The 23,258-nt window shown below is 48.9% G+C and overlaps 1 protein-coding gene and 1 long non-coding RNA gene across 21 annotated transcripts in view; one reads left to right on the top strand and one right to left on the bottom strand.

The window, feature by feature from the left end:
• Positions 1–329: 329 nt before the first annotated feature.
• The window catches only part of LOC128337145 (zinc finger protein 250-like), a 45,739-nt gene continuing 22,810 nt past the window's right edge, over positions 330–23,258 (top strand). For 2 of the 20 annotated variants that reach the window (XM_053277795.1, XM_053277794.1), the window contains exons 1-12: positions 330–378; positions 2,477–2,566; positions 5,201–5,327; positions 6,655–6,771; positions 8,237–8,338; positions 9,413–9,574; positions 9,862–9,987; positions 10,855–11,055; positions 12,508–12,702; positions 12,834–13,007; positions 14,610–14,825; positions 15,997–16,341. In XM_053277795.1, the coding sequence (XP_053133770.1) occupies positions 376–378; positions 2,477–2,566; positions 5,201–5,327; positions 6,655–6,771; positions 8,237–8,338; positions 9,413–9,574; positions 9,862–9,987; positions 10,855–11,055; positions 12,508–12,702; positions 12,834–13,007; positions 14,610–14,825; positions 15,997–16,341 (1,858 nt within the window). In that variant the 5' untranslated portion in view covers positions 330–375. The other 18 variants (XR_008312191.1, XR_008312190.1, XM_053277801.1 and 15 more) reach the window with 18 other exon arrangements.
• LOC128337171 (uncharacterized) lies at positions 13,967–20,269 on the bottom strand. Its single transcript, XR_008312209.1, has 2 exons — positions 20,138–20,269; positions 13,967–14,405 (listed from the first exon to the last, which is right to left on the bottom strand). It is a non-coding gene; the product is annotated as an uncharacterized LOC128337171 (long non-coding RNA).

Raw genomic sequence — 23,258 nt, forward strand, 5'->3', positions numbered from 1 at the left:
TACTTGAAGGTCAAATATTGTATCCAAAATTTCTTTATGCATGTAAAATGCTATATAGCAATAGCACTTACATTTATATACCGCTTTATAGCCGGAGCTCTCTAAGCGGTTTACAATGATTTAGCATATTGCCCCCAACATTCTGGGTACTCATTTTACCGACCTCGGAAGGATGGAAGGCTGAGTCAACCTTGAGCCCCTGGTCAGGATCAAACTTGTAACCTTCTGGTTACAGGGCGGCAGTTTTACCACTGCGCCACCAGGGGCTCTTATATATAATGAAGGAATAAAATATAAAAGACAATCCTGTGGTTCCTTCAAAGTCCTCATTGGTCCTTATTATTAAAGCCTGGTCTTGAAAATATTCATGTCTAAATGGTAAAGAAGTTGTGTAGATGTCCGTATACCTCATAATGAATTCCAGTGATAGCAGCACAAGTCAAACAGTCACACATAAACCGCTGTTTTTTCTTTAAAAAAAAAAAAAAGAGCTTTGTGCCTTTTTGGGATCCATATCCAACACTTAGGCCTGTTTATAATGTTTAAGAAACAAAATCCCCTCAGTGTCTAAATTCAGGGAGTGGCCAGAAAAAATGGATGTTTTAAGAAATAATCCCACGTGTCCTGTTCCACAGCGTCACTACACATAACCTGCCTTCCCTAAATGATATCCCTGCTCTTTTTCCTGCACAATAAAGATCTCCATGTAAGAAAATAAAAATTTAATTTATAAAGTGAGCCTTGTGAACCTTTCTCTTCAGTTCTTTTCAAATATCTCCTCAGAATTTCAAGTTTCCTCCACTGTCCCCTCAATCTCAACCGCCCTTTCTTTTCTTCAGTTTTTCTTTACAGATTATATATGCTTCAATAATGCTGCACCTTTTCCTCAGTAAGTGACGCTAACATGCTCCTCATCTGAACCGAATTGGAGCACATTTCTGCCTGTTCTCATTTCCATTCCTCTGACAATATTGGCAAAAGTTCATATTGGTTTTTGTGTTTTTAAGACTTATAAAAGCTTTTAAAACACCATTGCAGATTTGGCTGGGGCAGGCCTGATAATAATAAAATAATAAGACAATAAAAACAGGATAACACACTGAAAGCTCAAAGTATCGCAAAGCTATCACCTTTTCTCCACCATGTTGAAAATCACAATGAACATTTGTCCCCCTCCAGATGATACCCCAACCTATCTGCCTCATATACTGTGTAGTTGTGAAGTAAATGGAAAAAGAGAGTCCCCTTTTCTCTAATCCAACTGTGTTTGTTTTTTTAAACAGTCACTTCACAAGCCATATATTAAACAAAGTAACAGGTTTCATTTCTCAGCTGCACTTGTGTTACTATCATTCAATTTATTCCATGTGGAATAATTTTATTCCACATCTATTCCACATGGAATCAATTTATTCCACATGGAATAAATCAATTTATTCCATATGGGTATATTGAGGTGAAACGCTCCCAGAACACTATAGTGGAAAATGCACAACACAGGTGCCAAACTCCGCTGAAAATGGTATAACTTTCCATAATGCCTGCCTGGAGACGGTAATGGGCTGGATGAAGGATAACAAACTGAAACTGAATCCAGATAAAACTCCACTGTCAAGCATTCTTTCCAATCCTAGCTTAAAAAACATTTTAAAATTTGTGCCCCTGCTCTTTTGATGGCTGTGATCAGGAATTCTCTCCAATGAGCGTGGCAACCAGGGGCGTAGCTAGGGGAGGCTCGGCTCTGTTTGCCCTTCTCCCTGGCGGCCCCTTGGAGTGAGGGGGATTATGAAGAAAATAGGGAGGGGTGGAGCTTGGGGCTCTGGGTTCTTTGGACCCATCCACTCAATTATAGCCTTGGTGGCAACCATATATACATTACTGGAAAGGGCAAGAAACCACGGCAGTTGCCAGGGAAATGGACGCCTAGTGCCTCTTTGTATTTGCTAGTGTCAGTGGCTAGAGATATGGCCTCTTCTGGCCCAGGATGGCCTCAGCTGTGCACATTTTTGCTCGGGCGTGCATGCATCTTTTGGCTCAGTCAGGCCAGCTGCAAAGTGGACCAGGCCCTTCTGGACTGTGGCCACTAGATGGCCCTGGCGGAGTGCGACGTGGCTACGTTGGTTCTCTCTTTCTCTCCTGGCTCCACACTGCTTCCTAGATCAGAGGCTGTATCCGGGGCTTGTTGGCAGAGCTGTGGTGCATGGGGGTTGCAGACCGGGGGGGGGGGGCAGACCCACAAGTCTCCAAAGCAGAGGCTCATAAGAGCATTGAGCAGGGGGGGAGGCAATGGAGCAGGTGCACTCTCTCCATGCACACCCCTAGTGAGGGCCTAGAATACCTCCCTTTGTGTGAGCTCTGGGTGCATCTATTAAAGCCAAGTGGAGGGGGGGAGAGGGAGAGAGAGAGTTGGGCTGGCAAGCTGCAGAGGCGAGCAAGGATTTGCAGGGGCTAAATTCTGAAATCATCCCCCCTGCAGGCTTGTGGAAGGATGTTGATGGCTGCCATGGCCACCAGGTCGCTCCCTTCCTCCCCCTGGGGCATGGAAGAGGCTGCAGAAACAGTGGAGGTAAGGGGCTTATGAAGGAGTTGCTGTGGAGCTGGAAGGATTTGCACGCTGCCTTCCAGCTGATGTAAGCCTTTCGATAACTCAAGGGCGGAGGGTGGTGGGCACAGCTGGAATGCTATGCACATTGCCCCAGCAGAAACAGAATACTGGGGAGCTGAGGAAAGGAGCAGGGAAATACAACTCAAGGGATCAGGGAGGCTTGGGGCGCTCCTTCCCTACAAGGAAAGGTTGTTTGGTTTTTTTAATAAGAAAAAAAGAGAAGTGGCAGTGAACAGGCAAGATGTGATAGAGGCTTGTGAAATTAGAAGAGTGTGGGGAAAGAACGGTATCTTATCTTATCTTATCTTATCTTATCTTATCTACTTATTTGATTTCTATACCGCCCTTCCAAAAATGGCTCAGGGCGGTTTACACAGAGAAATAATAAATAATGGATCCCTGTCCCCAAAGGGCTCACAAACTAAAAAGAAACATAAGACAGGCACCAGCAACAGTCACTGGAGGAATACTGTGCTGGGGGTGGATAGGGCCAGTTACTCTCCCCCTGTTAAATAAAGAGAAACACCATTTTGAAAAGGTGCCTCTTTGCCAAGTTAGCAGGGGTTAGGGTTATCACACAGGAGTTATCTTCCTCTCAATACTAGAACTTGGGGCCACACCATTATGTGAATGGGTGGTTGATTCAGGAGAGATGAAAGAACCTTCTTAATGTGTAATTAATCTGTGGAACTCATGAACACAAGATGTGGGGGATGGCCTCAGCCAGCCACTAGCATAGATGGCTTTAAAAGGGGATTAGACACGTCTAGGGAGGAGGAAGTATGGGCTACCGTCAGGTATTTGACATAATAAATCAATATTAAGCCATGTTCAGAGGACGTTTACTCTTAAATGCCAGGCATAGTGGGGCAACAGTAGGAGATGGGCTGCTTGTGGGCTGTCCAGGGGCATTGTGGGGAAAAGGAAAACAGACTAGACCAACCTTTGGTGTGATGCAGTGGGCTCTTTCGAAAGACACTGTCCGAGTAAAGTTGCGCATGTGCAGGAAGAGCGCACAGCCGCGCAGATGCTCAACGCTGAGCAAACCCTTGTGTTCTCAGTCTGCTTGTGCAAGCATTTAATTTGTGCAGCAAGGAGATAGGGATGGGGGGTTGACGTCTCACAGCAGGCGTCCCGCCACAAGCTCGGTACCTTGTTGCACGAGCGCGCCACCAATCTGGAAGGCAAGCTCCTGACTTCGGGGGACTAGCTAGCACAACATCCTTGTGCTGGTCTTGAGCGGGAGAAAAGCTGGATTTGAAATAGCAGGCATGCATTGTCCCCTTTGCTCAGCAGGACCTGCCCTGGTTTGCATTTAGGTGGGTGACTACATGTGAACACTGTCTGCTATAAGATATACCCCAGAGGGAATACCAAATGGGGCCATAGCTCAGGGGTGAAACATCTGCTTTGCATGCAGAAGGTCCCAGATTCAATCCCTGGCAGCCTCTCCAGGTAGGGCTGGGAAGGACTCTGGCCTGAAACAGCAACAAATATTTATATACCGCTTTTCAACAAAAGTTTCCAAAGCAGTTTACATAGATAAATAATAAGTAAGATGGCTCCCTGTCCCCAAAGGGCTCACAATCTAAAAATGAAACATGAGATAGACACCAGCAACAGTCACTGGAGGGATGCTCAGTCACTGGAGGGATGCTGTGCAGGGGATGGATAGGGCCAGTTGCTCTCCCCCTGCTCAATAAAGAGAATCACCACTTTGAAAAGGTGTCTCTTTTCACAATTAGCAGAGGTTACTTTGGAAAGCTGCTGCCAGGTTGGGGTCCCCAACCTGTGGCACTCCAGATGTTCCTGAACTACAACTCCGTCACCCCCAGCTACAATTTATTGGACCGCCCATCCCTCCCGCAAGGACCCAGGGACATTACATAGGGACATAGGAAGCTGCCATATACTGAGTCAGACCACTGGTCCATCTAGCTCAGTATTGTCTACCCAGACTGGCAGTGGCTTCTCCAGGGTTGCAGGCAGGAGTCTCTCTCAGCCCTGTCTTGGAGACGCTGCCAGGGAGGGAACCTGGAACCTTCTGCTCTTCCCAGAGCGGCTCCATCCCCTAAGGGGAAGATCTTCCAGTGCTCACACATCAAGTCTCCCATTCATATGCAACCAGGGTAGACCCTGCTTGGCTAAGGGGACAAGTCATGCTTGCTACCACCAGACCAGCTCTCCTCTCCTCTCATTTGGACCCCTTCTTCAGTTGTTGCTACGCCCCAGGCTTGGTTAGTCAGGGGAACTTGTCGAATTGCTTAAAGGGTTTTCAATCAATTACCCTAACCAATTAATGGACTAAACACTGCAATCTTAATTTCCAGTAAACAAAGAGTGCCCTACAGAGGGACGGGAATGGGGAGCTACTGTAATTTCAACTGATATGGAAGAAGAATACTTTGACATCTGTTTTCATGGATTTTGTGAGTTATCATAGCATTCACACGCTTTGTGCGTTACGAGGATTTCGATCTTCCAGAATTCTAGGCCCAATATCCTCACTGAAGTTTCACTGCATTTTCGGTAGCCAAACCAGTGTGGATAGGATGGTTTCTGGGGCAGTGAGCTGATGCAGCCGTTGTCTTTCAGGGACCAGTGACCTTTGACGATGTGGCTGTGTATTTCACAGAGGGACAGTGGGCTTTGCTGGACCCAGAACAAAGAGACCTGTACAAGGAGGTCATGCAGGAGAATTACGAGAACATCGTCTCATTGGGTAAGGCCCCTTTCGCTCTCCGATCTTATGAGATCCTCACCTGTGGACACCCAATTTTGCCTGTCTGCTTTAGACAGGCAAAATGAGAAGCTCCTGTAAAACACAGGATTCCGCTGAGAAAGAATTCTTTCCTTTACTAGACAAGATAAATAAGAGACATTGAGGCTGTTCTCACGGCCAGCCGAAACTGGGCTAAGGGAGTCCAGCCTGGTTTCGACTGCTTGTGCGCTGCAGTGGGAGTCACGCTGCTCCTGGCAGCCAGCCCTCTTAAATGCCCCCCACCCATTAAACGAAGTTAGCAGAGTGCACGCTCCGCTAACTCAGTTTTCTTGGTTGTGTGTCACCGTATGATCCCTGCCACCCCAATTGGCTCCGTGATGGAGCTGGTAATCGTGTGGGCGGCCGATTCAGCCTCCCAAGGCGAGCTGCTTGCTCATTTGTGGGGGGAGTGGGTCAAGCCCACTCTCCCTGCAAACCCCCTTATGGCGCTTTGTACTGCTTGTGTGAAGCGCCTTGTTATTTATAGCACATCTCGGCCTGGTTCACACGATAGTTCAAATGTAGGTTTAAAGCTGATAACCAACGTTAGCATGATCGCGTGAACCCATACCAAGATTGCCGATGTCGGTTTGTGTCCTGAGACAAATCTGCGATTCTCACCTTAGTGTGAATCATGTGAATGATTCATGCAACACAATCACACCAATGCTGGCTACCAAGTTTAAACCTAGGTTTGAATGATTGTGTGAACTAGGCCCCCATTTACCAGGGCACCAAGTAAATGGTTAAATTAAGTGCTATTATTGGTTTCCAGGCCTTCTGCACTGCAGATTAGAGCTATTTGTCAGTTCAGGACATAGGTTTGTCTAATTTTGTTCTCTGGTGTTGAATTAGCCGTGTTAAACAGTCCCTGTAGACCAGGCCTGTTCAATTTAGGGGCCCCCAGCTGTTTTTTTTACTACGGCTCCCATAATCCCCAGTCACAGTGGCCAATAGCTAGGAATTATGGGAGTTGTAGGTCAGCATCTGCAGGAGGGCCGAAGTTGAGCATCCCTGCTGTAGATCCTCAGGGAACACAACTCTAGTTTCGCAAATTATTTGAACGTATGGAACTGGTCCTGGGTTTATGGGTTTGTTCTTCATTCAGACCTCCTTTTCCTTTTTCTTGACTTGAACTCTGTGCTTTCCTTTCTATAACCCTGAAGAAAAACCACCAGCTCTTCTTGCTTTTCCCAATCCCAGCGAGTTAGCTGAACTGCAACCACAGAATGTTCTTTGTGCCCAGCTGGCTACAATTACTGAATTCTCTTTCCTCCTTCTCCTCAAGCAGAATTTCCAGTTCCAAAACCTGATCTGATATCCTTGTTGGAACGAGGGGAAGAACTGTGGGTGTCAGATCCCCGAGTCCTGGTGGACAAGGAGACCCCATCATATGCCAGTTCAGGTGAAGGACTGAATAAACCAGTTCCGCTGAGGGTCGATTTTAATCACAATGTTCTGGGCCTGTACTCGGTATCATACCCTCTAGTGCAGGGTTTCTCAACATTTGGGTCCCCAGATGTTATTGGACTTCAACTCCCATAATCCCCAACCAAAGGCCACTAGGGCTGGGGATTATGGGAGTTGAAGTCCAATAACATCTGGGGACCCAACGTTGAGAATCCCTGCTCTAACATTTCTCAAGAAGCAAGGTGTATTAGGGTGCATCCAGACATATTGAGTTTGTGCTTTGGAGTCAATGTGAAAGGGGACCTACTGCATTTTGTTTGTCCATACAGAGGGTGTTCACACAAGCAGGCTTTGGCACTTGGGCGAGTGGCAGAGCAAAGAGCCCAAAATAGCTCATGTGCAGGGATCCCTTCGCACCTTCTGCTGATTTTGTCATGTGTATGACCTTACAGTCTTCCCTCTAAGATCAAGCTTAAGTGAAATTGGCTTTCTGTGTGGCTGTGCACTGCACTGATTGCCCAGAGCCTGTGCTATCACTAACCCCCCTTGCTGGAAGCAGTTCTTGAATTTTTTAAAAATAGAATGTTTTAAACAATGAAAAGAAAGTACTAAAAAAAATGTTAACTTGAATAAACTTTCAACTAGCATTCCGGGGAACGGGACGGGTGGGAGGTGAAAGACAGATAGTACAATCTGCATGTGATCTGTCTGTAAAAAGGTTTGCAAAGAGCGGGGAAGGACTGGGTCATTCTGTGGGGTAAAACCATCCGTGGAGAGTCATTTTTAAAAAAATGTAATGGGCCTATATGCACCCTCAGGAAACTGGTGGTTTTTGTATTTAACTAAATGCATAACCCCATACTGGACCTGAATGTGCTTATGACAGCTGTGCTCCAAATGTGTTTGCCAGCATCTGTGATCTAGATAAGCCATTCTCAAAGGGGAATAGAAGGCCAGCTGTGCACTTTCTGTGCCACTGTGCATGCATTTACTCACATCTGTGCCAGCGTCAGAATACATCTGCCTCTCCACTCAGAGATGTAACTTCTAGAGATCTGGGGGGTCAGGTGGGTGAGACAAATGGGGCAATGATTACCAAGAACAGGCGCCAGGAAGCTTTTTTTAGCTCGCGTCTCCTCCAGAATGGAGGGTGTGCATTCACATAGCGGCCAAATTTACCCCAAAGTCCCCACAAGCTATTGGGGAGCACTTCACACACAATTCGGGTTTTTCATTGCACATGAGAATGAAGCCTGATTTCTATCTAGGGTGGGGGAAAAATCAACCTTTTGCATTGGTTTTTAGGGACAACTTCAAACTCTCAGCACACACTTTAAAGCCTGCTGTCTGAGAAAGCTCCAGGAAATAGAGTTTGTCCCTGATAAACAGAGTCAGATGGAGCACAGGTGATACCCCACTGAATATCTAATCTCGCCTATTCCTCTCTCTCCGCTGGTCAGGGTTTTTGGAGCTCACTTGTGACCCCAAACAAGAGCAGGAGCAGCAGGAGCTGGGTTGTTCAGACTCACAGGGAAATCAGAGTTCTTCAGGTGCCCACACAGGTGAGAGATGGAGTTGAAACCAGCTCCGAAATGATGGGGACATGCCAGCTTTCCTACTAGATAGATCTCATCTCATTTGGTACCTGTTGTAGCCACATGGCTTTGCATCTGATAAAACACAAGGCAGGTTCACACAGCCATTAAAATTAGGGTGGGAGGTGGCCTACCCAGATTAGTGGTTAGAGTGCTGGACCAGGACCGGGGAGACCCGAGTTCAGATCCCCATTCAGCCATGAAACTAGCTGGGTGACTCTGGGCCAGTCACTTCTCTCTCAGCCTAACCTACTTCACAGGGTTGTTGTGAAAGAGAAATTCAAGTATGTAGTACACCGCTCTGGGCTTCTTGGAGGAAGAGCGGGATATAAATGTAATAATAATAATAATAATAATAATAATAATAATAATAATAATAATAATGCTTGCAATCCATGGCCACTGGCTCAGAGGGCTTCAAACGGGGACCCCATGGAGGAAGAGACACTAGCCATGATCAGGCAAGGGCTGCTAACTGTGATGGCTAAAGGAAACCTCCATGTGCTGAATTTTTGCACAGATAGTTGATCTGGACTGATTTGGGGTCTTCAAGGGATGGAGATGCTCTTATTTTGACAAGGAGCATATTATTTTGACAGGAACCAACAAATAGAAGTACTTTTTCACACAACGCATAATCCACTTGTGGAATTCTCTGCCATGAGATGTGGTGACAGCCAACAACCTGGATGGCTTGAAGAGGGGTTTGGATAACTTCATGGAGGAGAGGTCTATCATCGGCTACTAGTCGGAGGGCTATAGGCCACCTCCAGCCACTGAGGCAGGATGCCTCTGAGTCCCAGTTGCAGGGGAGTAACAGCAGGAGAGAGGGCATGCCCTCAACTGCCTGTAGGCTTCCAGCAGCCTCTGGTGGGCCACTGTGTGAAACAGGATGCTGGACTAGATGGGCTTTGGGCCTGATCCAGCAGGGCTGTTCTTATGGTTTTATGTTCTTATGATCATATCACAAAGCCCCAGGACAGCCAGAGAATTTGAAGAATTTTCTGACCCTCATATTCTCACATCTTTCCGCTTAACTAGGATTCTCTGGCTTGGTCTCCTGGCTGGTCAGAGAGGAAGAACCCTGGATTCTGCAGCTTCACGGTTATGAGCAGAGGTCTGTCTCCCTAGAGAAGAATTATAACAAGCCACCTTGGCTACTACTGAGGATTGGGGAGAACTTCAGGGTCCTACCAAAACCTGGTGAGCTCTTACTTCGTTTCCAGTTTCTGTTCCCTGCATTTTTAAAAAGCACAAGGTATAACCCGTGGGCATTCCATGGCAGACACCCCTGCCATGCAACCTGGACAGAATATCTCCGGCTCTTCTGATTTCCTAAGTTGCTTGAACAAAGAGACGGGCTCTCTTCCAGGTTCTCACTGTCACAGTCTCCTTGAGTTGACAGGTTTGCAATTGCTCGATCACCATTTTCAATATTCCTTCCACTGCATCTCCGAGGATTGTGACTCAGGCTAGATCCTCTTTCTTAGCAGCTGGCGGGATGGCCGATGAGACCAGTGAGGAGCATCTTCAGCAAAGAGATCTTGGGCTAGTGGGACCACATGGGATGGTACCAAAGGAAACTGAAGGAGCCGCCCCTCAACGGCACCAAACTGGTAAGAGCAGGAACGGACCAGGGAAGCGGTAATGAAGGATCAAAGGGCATCTGGGTTGGCTTCCTCATGTCTCAGGAAGTTTAAAAAAATCTGTATCACCTGCCAGTTGTCCTGTGTGGCTACTACTGCTATTTTGCTTCACGCCTTTCTTAAGTCACTCAGGCCCAATATCCATGCCCAGCCAAGTTAAGAAGAGCATCCAAGTTCACTTCTCCTTTGCAGGAGGTATATCTGAAAGCTTTCCTTATCTGGACGCTTTCCAGATTACATTCTACAACAGTGTCACTATTCATGTGCTTCCATACTGCCTGTGTTTTTCTACATCACAGTCCCTGCGCTGTCAGCAAGGTGCCGTTCACCTTTCCGATGCCTTCTTTTGGGTTTTATCTTTGTGTTACAGTGCTACAACGTTGCGCAAAACCCCCCACAACTAGCTGTATTTTCCCGTTGCAGGAGGTTTGTGCAAGCTGGACAAGACTGCTCCCCCTGCTGGTGGCTTTGCCCAACAACCTTTATTCACGGTTTCAATACGATCCTGCCAAGCCAAAGTAAACTACCACGGCTGAAGTGTGTAATCTGGAAAGCGCCCTCTTCTGCTTTCAAGAGAGAATGGTGTTCTTATCCCTGTGGTGGAGAGGGGAACCCTCCTCTTTCCCCAATGTGGAAAAGTCTGTCCACACTTTTAACCCCTCTCAGTATGAACAGAATGAGAGTTGAAAGCATGCTACTTCCCTTTAGCAAATCCTTAATTGCCAGTGTCACTTGACATTTCTTTCCACAGCTGCATTTCCTGCCTTCCTTGGTGCCTTCCACTTCCTTCCAGAGGCGATGCCGCTTTCAGAGAAATGACAGTTCTCTCCCTCTCAGCAGGTCACAGGTCCTCAGCCCACACGGAGGGAGAGAAAAAGCACCAGTGTGCTGAGTGTGGGAAAGGGTTCCATCGCAAATCGAAGCTGGTGGAGCACCAGAGAATCCACACAGGGGAGAAACCCTACACTTGCTTCGAGTGCAGGAGATGCTTCCGAGTCAGCTCGCACCTCATTACGCACCTGAGAACCCACAGAGGTGGTGAGATCCTTAGCGCCTTAACTGAATGTTGAGCAAAGTTGGAAATGCAGACGAATTGGGTGGGTCACTGCTTCAAAAGTCAGAGCAGGAGGGATAGCAATACAGCATTTTTGTGATCCTGTATTCAGCCAATCAATGTCTTTATTTCAGTCTCTGACCAGCACAAGGTAAAAACCCAGAGACTGTGAAATTAACAGCTGTGGCACTAAAAGCAGTCTGTGCCTAAAACTGTACAGTTAAAAGGTGGAGATGTAATCAAAACTAAAATGGAAATTTAGTTAAAATTTAAGTGATGACTGTATACTATAATAAGAATTCTAAATTATATGAAGATGAGGTTGCTATAAAGCTTAGAACTATGAGAAAACTAAGATTGAAATTAAAGCTAGAAGGATAAGCTGTGTCAGTAAAAGTTGTAGGACTAAGTCGCTGGAGAGATAACAGTACACGTTTGAGATGTGTCGGGCCTGATTAGCTCTTGCTGGCAGTCAGTTCCTGACAAAATTTGCACACTTGACAACATAGGAACATAGGAAGCTGCCATATACTGAGTCAGACCATAGGTCCATCTAGCTCAGTATTGTCTTCACAGACTGGCAGCGGCTTCTATAAGGTTACAGGCAGGAATCTCTCTCAGCCCTCTCTTGGAGATGCTGCCAGGGAGGGAACTTGGAACCTTCTGCTCTTTTCAGAGCAGCTCCATCCCTTAAGGGGAAGATCTTACAGTGCTCACACTTCTAGTCTCCCTTTCATATGCATTCTCTCCTAGTGGGAGATTTCTCTCCTAGTGGGAGAACAACATTATTTGTTATGAAGGGGTTGCAGTCAGAGAGCCGTAGAGAGCCGTAGAACTGGCAACATAGAACTGGCAACCTAGTAAATAGTGGGAGAATAAGGGTACTGCAGATGTCTCTGTGGAATAAGCAGTGAAGGAGGACGTACTCGGTGCTTTCAAATTGCCCGGCGTTGCAGGGGCACAGATATTCCAGGAGGGGAATCTTCCTATATCTTCCATCTAGAACAGCCGAAGGGAGGGTGCTGCAGTGAGCCAAGGTGAAGGCCCTTCTGTGGTTACGGGCTTCTAGCTGTGTAAGCTATGCAGCAGGAGTTACATTCAAGACATACAACTACTACCAATATTTATATACTGCTTTTCAACAACAGTTTCCAAAGCAGCTTACACAGATAAATAATAAGTAAGATGACTCTCTGTCCCCAAAGGGCTCACAATCTAAAAAACAAACGTAAGAGAGACACCAGCAACAGCCACTGGAGGGATGCTGTGTTGGGGATGGATAGGACCAGTTGCTCTCCTCCTGCTACTGTACATACAAGCAAATCACTGCTTTAAAAAGGCACCCCTTCGCCCAGTTAGCAGGGGACAGACTTGTAACACCTGTGAACTTGATTACACATTGTATATCACACATACTCCCTCTATACCCTATACAGGTGATGATCCACTGAGCTGGAATGATTTGGTCAAGAAGCACCCATGTCTTCTCTGTGGGAAAGCCTTCTCAGTCTCCTCTTCCCTCATCCGACATATGCGGATTCACACGGGGGAGCGGCCTTACCAGTGCCTGGAGTGCGGGAACAGATTTGGCCAGAAGTCCACGCTGACCATTCACCAGAGAACTCACCTGGGTGAGGAAACTCTATTTAGAGCTGTATTCAGCTGGCACCAAGATCCGGATGCCAGACTGTGCCAAAAAGAAACCCAGCTCTGGCACTCAAAACACACCTGCCTCTACTCCTTCTTTTTCCCCCCAATTCAGGGGACTTGAGGGAAAAACACACGTGCCTTCATTGCGGGAAGAGCTTCACTGAGAAAGCCGGGCTCATGAGACACCAAAGGCTGCATACAGGAGAGAGGCCCCATGGGTGCTTTGTTTGTGGGAAAAGGTTTAACGACAAAGGAAACCTTGTGAAGCATCAGAGAATTCACCTGGGTGAGGAAATCACAAGCCAACATCTTTCACTTTCCCAAAGTTCAAACGGTTTCATATCTCACAACCAGACTCTGCAGCTGTCTTAAGAACATAAGAACAGCCCTGCTGGTTCAGGCCCAAGGCCCATCTAGTCCAGCATCCTGTTTCACACAGTGGCCCACCAGAGGCTGCTGGAAGCCCACAGGCCAGAGGTGAGGGCATGCCCTCTCCCCTACTGTTGCTCCCCTACAACTGGTACTCAGAGGCATCCTGCCTTTGAGAGTGCAGGTGTCCTATAGCCCTCCGACTAGCAGCCGTTGATAGACCTCTCCTCCATGAAGTTATCCAGACCCCTCTTAAAACCATCCAGGTTGTTGGCTGTCACCACATCTTGTGGCAGAGAATTTCACAAGTGGATTATGCGTTGTCTTGTTCTGTGACCTCTTGCTTCTGCTAACCCCTAGTCCACTACACCCCTTCAAGGGGCCAGGGACCTCCTGTTAGCTCTTCCTCGGTGCAGCCATCTTTGCCACGGCCCTCCTGACATCCAGATGGCAAAACAGAAGAGTGTAATAAAACGTGGCTCCTCTCATAATCTCCACACTGCTGTCCAGAGTGGAATTGTATCCAGCCCAAAGAGCGCCATCTCTGGCCCGGAGGTGCCTCCTCCCCAGGTCTCCAGATCTCTTGTGGGTCTAGAAGCACATGGGAGAGGACAGCCTCTTCAACGTGTTGGGGATAGGGCCATAGATCAGTGGTGGAGCATCTCCTTAGCATGGCAGAAGGTCCCAGGTTCCCTCCCTGGCATCTCCAAAACAGGGCCGAGAGAGACTCCTCCTGCCTGCAACCTTGGAGAAGCCGCTGCCCGTCTGGGTAGACAATACTGAGCTAGATGGACCAAGGGTCTGACTTAGTATAAGGCAGCTTCCTGTGTTCCTTTTCAGCCAAAATTGGTCCCTAAAAGAGATGTGCAATTCCAGTACAAAGATGTGGGGGAATTGCAAAGATGACGACCCCTACTATTTATATATACTGCTTTTCAACAAGAATTCTCAAAGCAGTGTACATAGAACAATGAATAATAAATAAAGGAGATGGCTCCTTGGCCCCAAAGGGCTCACAATATAAAAATCCAGTATATAGATGCTGTACATGGATGGTGATGGAGATGCTGTACATGGATGGAGGAATGTTTGTGGTTTATACTCTCCCTGAAGGTTTTTGTTTGCTTGCTCCCTCTCTTGCTTTTGCCGCAGCCTACCAGGTGAATTTGTTCCTCCTTTGTCATTCATGCCAGTGTCTGAATCTTCATAAAACCCACCATCTATATTCCAAAGGTTGCAGAGAGAGAGACACAGCTCTCCTTTTTCCCTATATGATGGAAGAGGTTTCACTATATATTGGCATTCTTGTCAGGGCCTGGAGGAAGGATGAGAAACGGCTGCTGTCAGTTACTTGGAATTTTAGTGAGGGGAAAGCGTTTTCAGTGTTAGGTCCCTGTTCTCACCCCCACCATCCATGGCTCTCCTCCCAGAAGCAGACCCCAACCCAAACCAACCAGGACCTCCTCTGAGAGGCATCTGACCTGACACCTTCCTGACAGTTCCTCTCTCATGTTTGCAGGGCATGATCCTAATGGCCTCATGGCCGAGGATGGAGCAGGCGGCAAGTGGGAGAAGAAGCACCCCTGCCCCGAGTGTGGGAAGAGGTTTTATCACCGATCGGAGCTCAATACGCACCAGAGGATCCACAGTGGAGAGAAACCCTATGAGTGCCCTGAATGTGGGAAGAAATTCAGTTGGAAGCAGAGCCTGATGAAGCACCAGAGAGTCCACATGGGTGAGGAAAACCTCCCTGCGCTATCCCAGCTAGAACCACCCATTTCCAGAGCTTAGCGGGTGTGTGCCTTTCCAGCACAAGAACTTAAAGGGAATTTGGTTGGGTCGGGCCGAAGGCCGATCTGTTCCAGCACCCTGTTTCCCACAGTGGCCTGCCACAGGGGTGAAGAAATCAGCCAGTTTATCAGCCAGACAAAATACTTTACTCGTCAGATGGTTCCTCAAGCTATGTTGGTACATTGCTCATCAGAACTTTTCCCACTTGTCAGGCATCATTTTTCACTCGTCACAGACTAGTAGACTAGTGGATTTCCTCAGGCCTGTCTCACCAGATGCTTTTTCTTTGACCTTGAGATGCCTACAGTCTTTTGCTCTACCAACCTCGAATCAGAGGCAGGAGAAGCCATAGCACTGTCCTCTTCAGGAAAGCCGCTATGATTTTCTTTAGCTTCTGCTAGCTTATATCCATGGGGAAAGATAAAATCCTTTAACTCCCAGTGCGCTCTACAATGTGGTGGTGTGCACGGGTTGCGAGAACCAGATAAAGTGGCTAAGCAGTGTTACCCCTTGTCCATGTTTAGGGAGGAAGAATTCTCTAATGAACCTTCCCACCCTCTCGCACTAAATTATAGGCATGGGCATTGCCTCAGAGTTGGGGGAGGAGGGAAGCATAGTCACTCCACTCCTTCGCCTATCAGTGGGAGCAAAGGTCTGAGCTCCTCTCCGGGAGACCACCAGACCAACAAACCCCATCCCTGCTGATCATCTCATCTTTGGCAGCTTCTGCCTTAAATAAAGCCCTACATTTAGGACACTCCTCTCCCCTTCCAGCTTGCTCCTTCCCTGACCAGGCAAGTGGATGGTCCCCAAAGTTGTTTCCAGATATATAAATAAGATGGCTCCCTGTCCCCAAAGGGTTCACACTCTAAAAAAGAAACATGAGATAGACACCGGCAACAGCCACTGGAGGGAGACTGTGCTGGGGATGGATAGGGCCAGTTGCTCCCTGTCCCCCACTAAATAAAGAGAATCACCACTTTTAAAAACTGCCTATTTGTTCATATAGCAGAAAAACTTGCTTTCTTCCCATTTAAAAAAAAAACCCTTTCTGCTCTCCCCTTTGTCTGTGGTGTGGGGTGTGACCCTTGTCTGCATTTCCTCTTTTATCTCAGAAAGCGATCTGATAATCAAGCATCCGTGCCCTGAGTGTGGGAAAAGCTTTGTGGAGAAATCGAATCTCTTGAAACACCAGAGGATCCACACAGGAGAGAAGCCTCACGAGTGCTTCCATTGTGGGAAACAGTTTGCCGCCAGAGGGGCCCTGATTATCCACGAGAGAATCCACACAGGAGAGAAACCCTATGGGTGCCTTGAGTGTGGGAAGCAGTTTGTGGACAAAGGGAGCCTGGTTATACATCACCGGATCCACACTGGAGAGAAACCCTTTGAGTGCCGGGAATGTGGGAAAAGGTTCGCCCAGCCTTCGGGATTGGCTCAACATCGGATAACGCACCATGGTGAGAAATGGTCTGCTCTGGTCCCAGAGCATGGTCTGAGGGCACAGGATACAGCCACCTTTCTGAAGCGAGGCAGATATTGGTGTAGTCAGTGTCTGGATGGGAGAGCCGTGTATGCCACTTTTCGGGGATGGGGCCGTAGCAAAGCGGTAGATCATCTGCTATGCATGCAGAAGCTGCGTCCCTGTTTCAATCCCTGACAGCATCTCTAGGTAGGCCTGGGGAAGACCCCTCCTTGAAACCGGGGCCCGGTACCTGTCAGACCACATTCGCCCATATGAATCTGCCAGGGCCCTCTGGTCATCATCTCAGGCCCTGCTCATGACCCCGCCACTAACAGAGATCTGGTTGGCGGGGACTAGAGGCAGGGCCTGTTCGGTTGTGGCCCCTCGGCTTTGGAACGCCCTCCCTGAAGAGCTTCGCCATGCTCCCTCCCTCAGTGTTTTTAAAAAGCATCTCAAAACGCACCTTTTTAAGGAGGCTTTTTAATGTTCCCTTATTGTTTTGTTAGATCTGGTCGGTTCTTTAGCTTTTTATAATTTTCAGTTTTAATTTGAACCTATTAATTGTGGGTTTTAATCTGACTTTTTTTTAAAAAATAGTTAATTTTATTACTTTTATTGTATCTGTGTCTGTCTTATTGTTGTGAGCCGACCCAAGCAGTAGTGCACTGGAGGGGTGGGGTATAAATATTCTAAACCAACCAACCAACCAACCAACCAACCAACCAACCAACCAACCAACCTTCTAGAGCTGTTGCCAGTCAGTATAGACAGTACTGAGCTAGAGGGACCAATTGTTTGACTCAGTAGAAGGCAGTTTTCTAGAGGTCCACTTCAGGGAAGGAGCCTGCAGCTCATCGGTACAGTACTTTCCGTGCAGACAGATGCTCCCAGGTTGAATTCCTGGCAGCCACTCCAGGTAGGGTTGGGAAAGGTTCTAGCCTGAAGCCTTGGGGAGTTGCTGCCAGTCAGTGTAGACCAGGGCTGCACAACCTCAGCCCTCCAGCTGTTTCTGAACAACTCCCATCACCCCTGATCATGGGTCACTGTGGTGGGGGTTGATGGGAGTTGTGATCCAACATCTCCAGGACGGCCAGAGTTGTGTAGGCAATACTGAGCTAGACGGAGCAATGGTCTGACTTAGTATAAGGCACCTTCTTATGTGCCTATCACTGGGCAGGGTGGTCATATGCCAGGAAACCTCGGCCTTTCCTCTACAGAACATGCTGTTCTTCTTAATTTTGTGTCATCTGAAAATCTGATAAAGCATTTTGGTCAGGGCTGCTCAAGCGTTTGTTTTGCCCCAAAGTTTCCCTTTCCTCCGGGGCTATTCTGAGAGGAACTTCCCTGCTGTGCTTCCCCGTTTCGAAAGGCTCTCCCGCCCCACACATCTCCCTCCCCACCAGAAAAGCTGACTTCTGCTTGCCTTGGCTTCTCGTTCCAGCGGATGGCCTGCGGAAGATGCACCCCTGCCTGGAGTGCGGGAAGACCTTCCACGTGAAGTCGAAGCTGGCGAGGCACCTGCGGATCCACACGGGAGAAAAACCCTACGGCTGCTTTGAATGCGGCAAGAGGTTTGCCGACAAAGGGGACCTCGTCAAGCACCGCAGGACCCACACGGGAGAGAAGCCCTTCGGGTGCCTGGAGTGCGGGAAGCGGTTTGGGCGCAGGGAACACCTCGCCAACCACCGCAGAGTCCACCATCACAAGGACCCTCCCTTCCTCCCCGGCCTCGAGCTGGACCACCACACGGACACTTCTAAAGGGTTCCCAAGTGTGGCTTCATTTGGGACCAGCTTACCGATCCCTTTGATAAATGGAGCCCACAGCCGCTCTCCCTGCGTTTCTCTAGGACTGCCTCTACAGCCCTCCCCCAGGCTTTGAACACACAGCTCCTCGTGGCTGTCGCAGCTGCTGGCTTCTGCGGCAAGCCGTGCCTCCGGAGGGACTCGAACTCCCGATTCCTTTCCCCCTTCCACAGAAAACTGAAGTGATCTCTGTCATGGAACAGATGAACGACTCTTCCAATACCAGCAGAGGGTGCCCTGCGTAGAATCCTTGTGCTTTAGGACCAGAAGGGAGCAGTCAGTTTTGGGACACAGGAATCAGACCATCTAGCTCTCAGTCTTGTCTCCCATCCCCACAAGACTGACTGACCCTTTCCCTTTTATGCCCTTTCCTTTTGTTCTAGCCTGTTGTATCTGTGCATAGACCTCCCCTCAAAAGATAGGAACATAGGAAGTTGCAATACTGAGTCAGACCCTTGGTCCATCCAGCTTAGTTCTATCTACTCTGACTGGCAGCAGCTCTCCAAGGCTTCAGGCCGGAGTCTCCCCCAGCCCTCCCTGGGGATGCTGCCAGGGAGTGAACCTGGGGCCCTCTGCACCCAAAGCAAATGCTCTTCTGCTGTGGTAAGGCCTGTTCCATCTGGCCCCTTCCCTCAGACCCACCCCCCACAATTCTCCCTTTCAACAGTCAGCACAATCCAGCCCAGTGGCAGCTCTGTCCCTCTGGGCGCGTGAGTCAGGGTACCAAAAGCCGACCCCCTTGTACATATCCTCTTCCCCCTCTTCCCCCCTTTTTTAAAAGCAAGGAGGGCATTTCGCCCCTCACTGGTACCCTGATAAGCTGCTGCCTGAAACCACCTTACCTCGCCTCATGGAAGGGCCGCCCCGATCCAGCCCACAATATACCATGAGCAGAAGACAAACTGGAAGTGGGTCGTGAAACAAAGGGAGGGAGGGAGAGAGAGAGAACCCCTCCAAGATGATAGCCAGTCTGAACGGAAAAGAAGTTCCTTCCTGACCCTGATGGTCAGACACTCAACTGGAACCAAAACCACACACTGTCCCATCCCTCCCTCTGTGTTGTGGGGGCTAGGCCTGTCAGCAATTGGGACCTCCAGAGTTGTGCCTCCTGAAAACCATCGGTGGGGGCCACAGTGGCAGAGGGCTGCTCCATGCCGGCTCTCTTGCTGGGTTTTCCAGAAGGCTTAGGAAGATAGGAAGCTGCCATATCTTGAGTCAGACCATTGGTCTCTCACAGACTGGCAGCGGCTTCTCCAAGGTTGCCGGCAGGAATCTCTCTCAGCCCTATCTGGGAGATGCTGCAGGGAGGGGACTGGGAACCTTTTTCTGCTCTTCCCAGAGCGGCTCCATCCCCTAAGAAGGGGAATCTCTTCCAGTGCTCACACTTCTCGTCTCCCTTTCATATGCAACCAGGGTGGACCCTGCTTAGCTTAAGGGGACAAGTCATGCTTGCGACCACCAGACCAGCTCTCTTCTTCTTCTGGGTGGCCATGGTTGGAAACTAGATCCTGGACTGGACGGACCTTTGGTCTGACTCCACAGGGCTCCTCTTGTGGTTTTAGGGGCGGGGGGAGGACTGTGCACCCCAAGGATAAAGAGGTAGCCCCCCCTGTGATAAACGATGACGTGATAGAATATGCACCCTTAGGATAAACAACTGGGATGGCTGCAGAGCTCAGGGAGGAAGGGGCAGGCATCACCAGGATAAACTGGGAGGAGGAGGGCTTTCTATCAGTGTTTTGCTTCTCCGTGTTGCCGAGTCCTCTGACTTGGGCCGGTCTGCCAAACCTAGCCGCATAACAGGCCCTACTGCGTTCCCAGGCAGTGGTGGATCAAGGCCTCTGTCTGCCCGAGGCAGGGTAGCAAATGCAGCCAATCCTGTGGGCGACCCTCCTCCCTTTCTTCTCCCCCCACTTTTAAAAGCAGGGGGCATTTTGCCCCCTCTCTGGCCGCCCAGCAATCTGCTCCTTGAAGCAACCGTCTCACCTCGCCTCACAGAAGCCTTTCCCAGCAATGGCCATGAATGTTCCCAGACTTTCCCAGGAAAGTTCCCGGGCTTTCTCAGCAATGGCCATGAAAAGGGCCCAGAGCTTCCTCTCAATAATTGGCTAATCACTGCCAGGTTTCTCTTGCTCCAGTTTCCAGATCCCGCTGAAGTCTTGTAGCTGCCTTCTGCAGCTCCCTCTCCAGCCTCCGTCTACGCGCCGGGGCCCTTCCCAGATTACAGGCTACAACCGCCATAAAATGCTTCGGCGTGGCGGGATCGAATTGGCAACGTAATTGAAGGGTGTGGCTCAAACCCACCAGCAGGGGGAGCAGTCTTTTCTAGGTTGCCCGAAACTCCTTAAAATGAAAAAATACAACTTTAAAAAACAAACAAAATACTATAGGACTGTAACGGAGCAATAAACCCCGAAAGAAAGCATAGGAAATGTGAACAGCACCTTACTGACAGCGCAGGGGCTGCAATGTCGATACACAGGCGATACGGAAGCACACTTGGCAGATCCGTAGTGACTCTGGGGTAAGGGTTAATTTGGAAAGCGCCCAGGTCTCTCCCTCCTCCCTAGTCCTCTCCCTCTTCCCATAAGAGAGAGATTTGGTAGAGAAAACGTTTACCTGGTTCTCCTTTCTCCCTTCCCTGCAGACAGTACACTCAACAAACAAGCAAGTTGCCAAGCTCAGCTCAGTGGCGCCCCCTTCAGGTAGGCGTCCTGGACGACCACTGCACTCGCTCACCCCTGAACGTCTCCCTGCACCCGGGAGTGTGTCTTTTCACTGTCACGGAAATGGGAGTTGTAATATTCGTTTGGGCGTAGAGGTTCTCTGTGCTCTGGGCCTTGCCTCGAAATTAGCAGTCTCCATTGGGCTGGGTTCACAGACAGTAGATTTGAATACTGCCCCCTTGCCCCCCCTCTAAGGGTCAATAGTTGCCGCCCGTTTGGGTAATCCCTTGGCATATTGCCTTGTATGGGTTGCCTCTTTTAATGTTATTAAAAGAAGCTGGTATACAAAAATGCACTTTCTCCCATTTTGCTTTCCCGGGGAAGACTGGAGACAGCTGCTCCTCTTCGATGGCTTCTTCTGCAGTTCTTAGGAGCCCACCAGCCCTCGCCAGAGAAGAACGGTGGGAATCCCTCTCTGCCACCGCCTCGCTCTGTGTGGGAGCTCAGATTTTAAGCTCACCGTCTGATCCACCACACGGCTGGTTTTCTCCCCTAATCCCTTCTGAACGACACTAATCACCTTATAGTTCGTTTCTAAGCTGCCCGCATAAGCCTATTGTTTTGTCTTTGAAGGCCTGGGCCAGAGTAGCAAGCAGTGGAGGGGGGAGCTGCCGGAGGGGTGTGTGTGTCCCAGTGTCTGGGTCCTCTTAATTGATGACCAGCTCCAGGAGGCAGCAAGGTTGAGTGATCACGAGGTCCACGGGCAAAGGACCCCCTCCCCAGTTCTCCAAGTGCACCACCACTGTTTTGCGCTTGTATGAAGCATCCAAGATCACAGGCAGAGCGAGCACATAAGAAGCTGCCGTCTATGAAGTCACACCCTTGGTCCGTGTAGCTCAGGATTGTCTACACTGACTGGCAGCGGCTTCTCCAAAGTTTCAGGCAAGCGCTGCTGTCTGGGAAAGCTCAGTGAGTTTCATGGTTAAACAAGGATTTGAACTTGGGTCTCCCCAGGCCTAGGCCTAGTCCAGCTCCATTAAATTATATCAGGGTGAGTGGGTTATTTAGTTATTGGCATCTTAAACACAATACCTTGCCCACTACTGTGTGTCTTTTTAGAGCCATTTGGGGCAGGGAGCCACCTTTTTATTATTATCATTTTCTCTGTAAACTGCTGTGAGAACTTGCTTGTTGAAAAACAGTATATAATAATAATAATTAACAACAACAACAACAACAATTGATAATAGTAAAGGGAAATATTTCTAGAGTTCACCACCATACTTGGGCATATCTGGTAGCCATGAGCAATGGGCCAGATTCAGCCAGGTGGTGCTGTTGAGCTCAGCCCTCCTTGGCCTTCCCATGTGAAGATAACCTGAGGCAGCTTCCATTTAAATCAGCATCCATAAAAACCAAAATGAGTCCCCTTTCTGTGTCATTATACATCTCATCCCAGCGGGGCAGCTCTGTTCATCTCTTGTGTCATGCACTGCGAAGAGTGGTGTGTCCCCAAAAAGAGTTGATTGTGGCAGAAATTGAGTCCCCTTTGTCAGATGCTTAGGAACACAGGAAGCTGCCATATACTGCGTCAAACCATTGGTCCACCTAGCTCAGTATTGTCTTCACAGACTGGCAGCGGCTTCTCCAAGGTTGCAGGCAGGGATCTCTCTCAGCCCTATCTGGGAGTTGATGCCAGGGAGGGAACTTGGATGCTCTTCCCAGAGCGGCTCCATCCCCTGAGGGGAAGATCTTCCAGTGCTCACACTTCTTGTCTCCCATTCATATGCAACCAGGGCAGACCCTGCTTAGCTAAGGGGAGAAGTCATGCTTGCGACCACACGACCAGCTCTGCTCTCTTTAATTCATGAAAGCTTATCACTTGGCATCTCCCTCTTCTTCTCCATCTCCCCCCTCTTCCTCACTCCCCCTTCTCTCCCCCTCCCTCCCCCTCCTTCCCTTCTCCCTCCCTCCCTCCCTCCCTCTCCCTTCTCCCTCCTCCCTCCCCTTCTCCCTCTCACCCCCCTCTTTCCCTCCCCCTCCCTCTCTTCATACATACACATCTACATGTCTGCAAATGGCTATAGAATTGGGGGGAAGGGGCGAATGGCTGTGCATGGGACACCATCTATGACAATTCGATACCAAACTTTATAGAGCTGAACAGATGAAAACATTACATCAAGTTGCGGAGCGGGGCGGAGGGAACATCAGGCAAGGTAATGGAGCTTTCAAAAAAGACCACAGCAGTAAATTCAGTGCGGGACCCAGTCAGCTGTTTCTGCTTTGCCTGGTGTGACTTCCTTCCCTCCAGATTTCACAATCAACCGTCAGCAGAATGCCTCTGATTTTTCATTAGAACTATGAAATTCTGTGGAAGGCAATAATGAATTCCTTAGAACACAAAGTGACTTCTGCTCCAATTTCCTGACCTTTCCTTT

The sequence above is a fragment of the Hemicordylus capensis genome, chromosome 14 (genome assembly GCF_027244095.1).
Source record: "Hemicordylus capensis ecotype Gifberg chromosome 14, rHemCap1.1.pri, whole genome shotgun sequence".
NCBI lineage: Eukaryota > Metazoa > Chordata > Lepidosauria > Squamata > Cordylidae > Hemicordylus > Hemicordylus capensis.